At 45.0% G+C, this 6,851-nt stretch overlaps 1 protein-coding gene across 1 annotated transcript; it reads left to right on the top strand.

Annotated features, from left to right (window-relative positions):
• Positions 1–2,585: 2,585 nt before the first annotated feature.
• Positions 2,586–6,590, top strand: LOC112008817 (uncharacterized). Its single transcript, XM_024041159.1, has one exon. It carries the CDS (start codon positions 2,586–2,588, stop codon positions 6,588–6,590), a length of 4,005 nt encoding a protein of 1,334 aa, XP_023896927.1.
• Positions 6,591–6,851: the final 261 nt, after the last annotated feature.

The following is a 6,851-nucleotide window of genomic DNA, read 5'->3' as shown; positions in this document are numbered from 1 at the left end:
CCCGTGAACAGTGCACACCACTGGGTCCCGTGCACTGTTCACGAGACCCACAAATTTCACGTTTCAGCAACTTTTTCATTAAAAATGGGTCTCATGGTACTATTCACACATTTAAAAATTATTTTGTTACAGTATTTTCAATTTTTCAGTTTTTAGTTTTCAGCTGTATCTAAATGGACCCACTATCTCTTAACATCAATAACATATTTGATGCATCACTTAAATCCTCTTAAGCTTAGATTCCAGTTAGCTCAATTAGTAAAATCTCTGATGGTTGAATAAGAAATTTAGGGTTTAATCTCCGCTTACACCAAAAACCAATTAGTGTCTTGGTCTGATGATAAAGAGCATTATAAGAAATGGACGCCACAAGTTGAAACTCTTTCAAAAAAAAAAAAAAATCCTCTCAAGCAAACATGAAGTCTAGGTTCCTCTGTAGTACATACATTTTGGTATTGATTTGAATTAATTTCGAAGCAAGTACAAATCCATATGGGCTAAGGTTCAAGAAAAAATTTTGTAATCTAGGCCATGCCTGCAAAGAAGTCATTACATGGAATCAATTGTACGTAGCCTTAAAGAGTACAACGTACAGTTTTAAAGTAATAGCTATTGAACCACTCAAAGACTAATTAAAGTACCTTTCTTTCAGTGAGGGTTGCTCGTTCAGTGAGGGTTCTTCTCTGAAAACCTTTCCCTGCTTCGTAGCACTGCCGTTCCTTTTTCCGAGGAGTTTTTGTCCCTGCGGATAACACTGTTATCCAAAGGCTAGCTGGGTCTTTTTCTGGGGTTACTGGGAAACACTTCTCTTGCTCCCCTACCCTCTTCAGTCCTGTTCCAATCTCTTACAAGCTTAACATGGAAGACCTGTCAAAGCGGTGGAAATCTCTTTCTCTTTCGGAGAAGGAAGGCCCTAGGTTGTCCCTGAAATCCGATCAAGCCACCACAGAAGTTTCCATGGTGGCGCGATTCCTAACAAAACGCCCTCTTAACCTGGACGCCATCGCACATACCTTCAACCCCCTGTGGAGAACAAAAACGGGGTTCAGAATGAAGTTTATTGGCGACCATATTATACTATTTTCTTTCGATTCCAAAGAAGATGTCGACAGAATCCTAGCAGCAGCGCCGTGGAGCTTTGATAAGCATATCATGGTAGTTTCGAGGTACGAGAATACGACTGTTGTTAGTAGCTCGGACATGATTACAGTGTCGTTTTGGGTACAGGTTCACGATATCCCGCTACGCTTCAGAAACAGAGAAGTGGCCGAACAGATTTGTGAGGCTATGGGTTCGGTGATCCAACCGGAGAACCTAAACAAGTGCGACGGAGGTAGTTTCATTCGTGTACGGGTCGCTTTAAACATCACTGCCCCCCTGTGTCGTGGTAGGCTTCTCACCCTTGAAAATGACGAGGCACACTGGGTCTCCTTCAGGTTTGAACGCCTCCCAAACGTGTGCTACTGGTGTGGGTGCCTCACACACTCTGATAAAGATTGTGATAAATGGATCAAGAGTGAGGGATCTCTCAGAAATGAGGATCAACATTTCGGCCCCTGGTTGAGGGCTGCACCCTTCACAACCTCTAGAAAAGGCTTCCTATCAGTTCCGGGCTTCTACGCCCAAAAGAAAAATGAAAAACAAAATCTGAAGCAGACCGGAACACAGCACCGGGGTCGGAGCTCTCCGACAGAGATGGCGTGTGAAACCCAACTTTTTTTGCCGCCGAAAAATTTGGAGGAAAAAGTAAACCATGCCCCTAACTCTGACATCCCTGGAGATGGGACAGCTTACAACCCAGTCCATTAAGAGTCCCCCTTTTTGGTTCCCCCACTGCAACCTTCCCAACCTATTTTGTTTGACCAATTGTTAGCTGAAATTGACAGAGATATCCATTGTTTTGACAGAGCAGCCCCCGGGAAAGTGGTTTCGCACGCTTTTTCAACCACAGAAAATCTGGAGCCGTGTTAGCATGGAGATACTCTCATGGCAGTTCCTCAGATCAACGTTGGAGATATCAAGAAAGATGACGGCATTAAGAATGGAGGCTGTACAGTGGAAATTGAGAGGTCAAATCAAGTCCAATTAGGTGGCAATATTCAGATTATAAAAGGTGAGAGTGGTTTGGGTAATGGACCGGGAAAGGAGAATTTTGTTGGGCCAAAGATTGTTGGGCCCAAATCAAGCCCCAACATTTTACTTAGTGCTGACTCAGAAGTAAACAGGCCCAGAACATCTTTGAAAGACTTAACTAATGTACCTGGGCCGATACAATCCCAACAGGGTAGCCTAGGGAGCAAGTGGACTAGGCTGAGTCGTCCAGCCCATGAGCCAAAGCCTAAGGAAGCTATTTATGTTAAGTCAAGAGATCGTCCAACAGTTGAGCCCGCTGACTCCCATGCATTAAAACGTAGAGCTGTGAGTATACATGAAGTGGATCTTCTCCCATCGGTGGTGGCTGTTTCCCAGCCCCGCCGTCAGCCATGAATTGCTTAAGCTGGAACTGACGGGGGCTTGGGAACCACCGGCGAGTTCGTGAGCTTTCCGATTTAGTGAAAGCAAAAGGTCCCAAGGTGATCTTCTTGATGGAAACCAGGAAGAAAAAGTCTTATTTGGAGAGATTGCGATGTAGGTTGAAGTATGACAATATGTTCATCGTCCCAAGGAGGAATTTGGGAGGTGGGCTGGCTTTGTTGTGGAGCAATGATCTTAATCTACATATTAGGACGTTCTCTCCGCGGCATATTGATGCTGTGATAAATCCAGGAATTGATGACGCCTGGCGCTTTACGGGGTTTTACGGAGCTCCTGAAGTGGCCAACCGGGAAGATTCTTGGTCAGTGTTGCGACACCTTGGTTCGCAATTTGTTTTGCTATGGGTGTGTGTCGGGGATTTCAACGAAATCACAAGAGTGGACGAGAAATCGGGAGGGGCTGTCCGCCCTGAGAAGCAGATGCAAGACTTCAGAGATTGTTTGGATGTTTGTGGTCTCAAGGACCTGGGTTATTCGGGCCTGCCTTTTACCTGGTGTAACAGAAGATACAATGAGGCTCTAGTTTGGGTTCGTCTAGATAGAGTGGTGGCAACGGTAGATTGGATTCTTAAATTCCCCACGGCTCGTCTCCACCACTTGCCAGGATCGTCCTCTGACCACAAGCCTTTATGGCTTGTCTCAGATGACCTTCAAACCCGGTTTAATCGAGCTCAGAAACCATTTAGGTTCGAGGCAATGTGGCTCAAAGACGAGCGATGCGAAGGTGTAGTCCACTCGGTTTGGGATAAGAGCTCAAGCGGGGACCCAGTGAGCAAGGTACTGAGGAAGGTTGAAGAGTGCCAGACACAACTTAAGCTTTGGGACAAAAACGTTTTTGGGAATGTCCGTAGGGCGTTGACACGAAACAGAAAGTTACTGATTACGGCAGAAGGCGATTCCATGGCTGGTAGGAATCATGCTCGGGTTAAATTTCTCTCTGAGGAAATTTCAAGGCTAATGGACTGTGAAGAACGTTTGTGGAGTCAGAGGTCGAAAACAGAGTGGCTAAGGTACGGCGACCAAAATACAAAGTACTTCCACTGCCGTGCAACTGAGAGAAATAAAAAGAACTTTATTCCGGGATTGGAAGATGCACAAGGGGAGTGGATGGAGGGGGAGGAAAAGATTGGTGAAATGCTGACCAGCTACTATTCAAATCTTTTTGCCACGGTCAACCCAACAGAGTTGGATACAGTGCTTAGCGGAGTGCAACCAAGGGTGTCTGATTCTATGAATACTGAGCTGCTCAAACCTTTTAGAATGGAGGAGGTGCACACAGCTCTCAAGCAAATGAAACCGGGTACAGCCCCAGGACCGGACGGTCTCCCTCCCTTATTCTATAAAAATTTCTGGGATAAGGTGGGAGGGGAGGTATCAGAAGCAGTCCTTTCAATGCTTAATTCAGGTACTCTGCCTCCAAACTTAAACCACACTTTCATTTCTTTGATACCAAAAATTAAAAGCCCCAGGAAAGTTACTGAATTCCGGCCGATCAGCTTGTGTAATGTGTTATATAAACTGATTGCCAAGGTCTTGGCAAACCGGTTAAAACCCATGCTGCCTATTCTGATCTCAGAGACTCAAAGTGCCTTTATGTCCGAAAGGCTTATTACAGATAATATTCTCATAGCACATGAGACGCTGCACTACTTGAAGACCAAAAGAACGGGAAAGACAGGCTACATGTCCATGAAGCTTGATATGTCCAAAACTTACGACCGAGTTGAATGGGTCTATTTAGAAAAAATTATGGAGAAAATGGGGTTTGACAAAAAATGGATCAACCTGATTACTATGTGTATACGGTCAGTTACATACTCTATCATGCTTAACGGTCAACCCCACGGCTTAATTACTCCAACCAGGGGGCTTCGTCAAGGCGATCCACTTTCGCCTTATCTTTTCCTGCTAGTGACGGAAGGATTACATGCCCTGTTTGAAGAAGCCAAGAATAATGGAGAAATTGAGGGAGTCTCTTTATGCCCGGCTGGCCCGCGCATTTCCCACCTACTATTCGCTGACGATAGTTTAGTCTTCTGCAAAGCTACAGTTGCAGAAAGTGTGAAGGTCCAATCCATCCTATATAAATACGAGCATGCGTCTGGTCAGAGTATTAACAGGGGCAAGACTAACCTTTTTTTCAGCTCCAATACCCGCCCAGAGGTTCAAGCAGCCATCAAAACTTTCCTTGGGATATCGGCAATTCAGAGGTATGAACAGTATTTGGGTTTGCCATCCTTGGTTGGTAGAGCAAAGAAGAAGTCCTTTAGTCTCATCAAGGAAAGGATTTGGAAGAAGCTGAAGGGGTGGAAGGAGAAGCTTTTATCACAGGCTGGTCGTGAAATTCTTGTCAAGGCGGTCATCCAAGCGATTCCTACTTTCACTATGTCTTGTTTTAAGTTACCAAAAGGGCTGATAAGCGAAATTGAGACCTTAATAAGAAAGTTCTGGTGGGGTTATAGAGGGGATCAAAAGAAGATCCACTGGATTAGTTGGGGAAAATTATGCCAACCCAAAAAGGAGGGTGGGATGGGTTTCAAAGAGCTGATCAAGTTTAATGACTCTTTGCTAGCTAAACAGATTTGGAGGCTCAGAAATAACGAGGGGTGTCTTTTCCATAGAGTGTTCAAAGCGAAGTTCTTCCCTAACTGTTCGGTCTACGATTGTGAGGTCTCTACAAAGGGTTCATATGCTTGGAAAAGCATCATTCAGGCAAAACATGTTATGGAGTTGGGCTCGGTTTGGAGGATAGGGGATGGAAAATCAGTGAAGATCAGGGGAGATAGGTGGCTTCCACAAAATTCAGCCTCAAAAATTGTGTCCCCAGTTGCGGTCTTGCCTCCTGGGGCAATGGTGTGTGACATTATTAACCAAAGTGAGCACCAGTGGAAATCTGTATTGATCGCCCAAGAATTTTTACCCTATGAAGCCAACATAATAAAAGGTATCCCTCTAAGTGACCGAAATATCCCAGACAAACAGGTGTGGCATGCCTCATCTCACGGGGTCTATACAACCCGGTCTGCTTACAAGTTGCTGGCTCTGGCAGAGAGGAATAAGGTCCCAACTTGTTCAACAAACAGGAGTTCTAGCAATATTTGGAGGGAAATATGGAGTTTGCAGGTTCCGTACAAGGTCAGGCACCTAATTTGGCGAGCAGCAAATGAAGCACTACCAACCTTGTGCAATCTGCAGAGAAGAAGGGTGGTCCAAACAGCCTACTGCCAAAACTGTAGGGCTGCTTGTGAGGATACCGTTCACGCGTTATGGGGATGCCACAGGCTAGTGGTTGTTTGGGAGAAGGATGCAGAACTAATGAAGTGCACAAGACACAAGTTCTCGATGTTTGCTGATCTATTGGAATTGGTTTTCTCTCTAAGGGACCGAACTGATGTAAACCTTCTTTGCATAATCATGTGGCAAATCTGGAACAGAAGAAACTCGGCTAGAGTTGGGGATTCTATTGTTGAGTACCACCACATTCGGGCCAAAGCAGAGGCGTTTTTGCTGGACTTTCAATCGGCCCAGGTGCTTGAGCAACGGTTGTCAACGGTTTACGCAAGTGCAGGTAGGTGGAGGCCTCCTAGCCCCCCCCTCTATAAAATTAATTTTGATGGGGCTCTGTTTAGCGATCTCGGGACTGCTGGTTTGGGTGTGGTGATCCGTGACTGGCGAGGGCAAGTGGTGGGAGCGCTGGCTGAGCGCATCCCAATTCCTAAGTCTGCTGCGACAGTTAAAGCTCTTGCGTGTCGCAGAGCCCTTCATTTTGCGAATGAGTTTCGCATTAGCGAGTTCGTTTGTGAAGGTGACGCGGAAGTAATCATAAAAGCTTTACTATCAAATGAGGCTGCCCACCCTGAATATGGTCACGTGCTGCAGGACTCTCTTGTCTTAGCAAATGGTTTTAAAGTCTGTAAGTTTGTACACATTAAACGTGTAGGTAACTCGGTTGCCCATTTTCTCGCCAGACGCTCTAAGTCAGGCATGGAGCTACAGGTTTGGCGTGAGGCCATTCCTGAGGATATAGCTCCCCTTGTAACGAGGGACTCCTTGTAATTTCCCCCCCTTTTCCTTTATTTCTTAATATAGCTTGGCCCCTGGGTCTGGATTCTCAAAAAAAAAAAAAAAGTATCTTTCTTTCACCTTGCCATGATCCTTTCCAATAACCAAAGAGAAGACAAATATATACATAACATGGAGATGTTTTTTAACTTATAAAAAAATATGAAGCATTTCTAGGAAGATAAACCAGCATATCTTGTCAAGTAGGGAAATTGAATAGAAATAGATGTCTTTGGTGTTTGGTAATTATTATGA

Source organism: Quercus suber, unplaced genomic scaffold (assembly GCF_002906115.3).
Source record: "Quercus suber isolate HL8 unplaced genomic scaffold, Cork oak 2.0 scaffold_400, whole genome shotgun sequence".
NCBI classification, from domain to species: Eukaryota; Viridiplantae; Streptophyta; class Magnoliopsida; order Fagales; family Fagaceae; genus Quercus; species Quercus suber.
The sequence above is the reverse complement of the archived record's forward strand: the minus strand, read 5'-3'. Positions and strand labels throughout refer to the sequence as shown.

Excerpts from the sequence above, each read along its gene's own strand:
- LOC112008817 (XM_024041159.1), top strand. The coding sequence starts at position 2,586 with ATGGAAACCAGGAAGAAAAAGTCTTATTTGGAGAGATTGCGATGTAGG.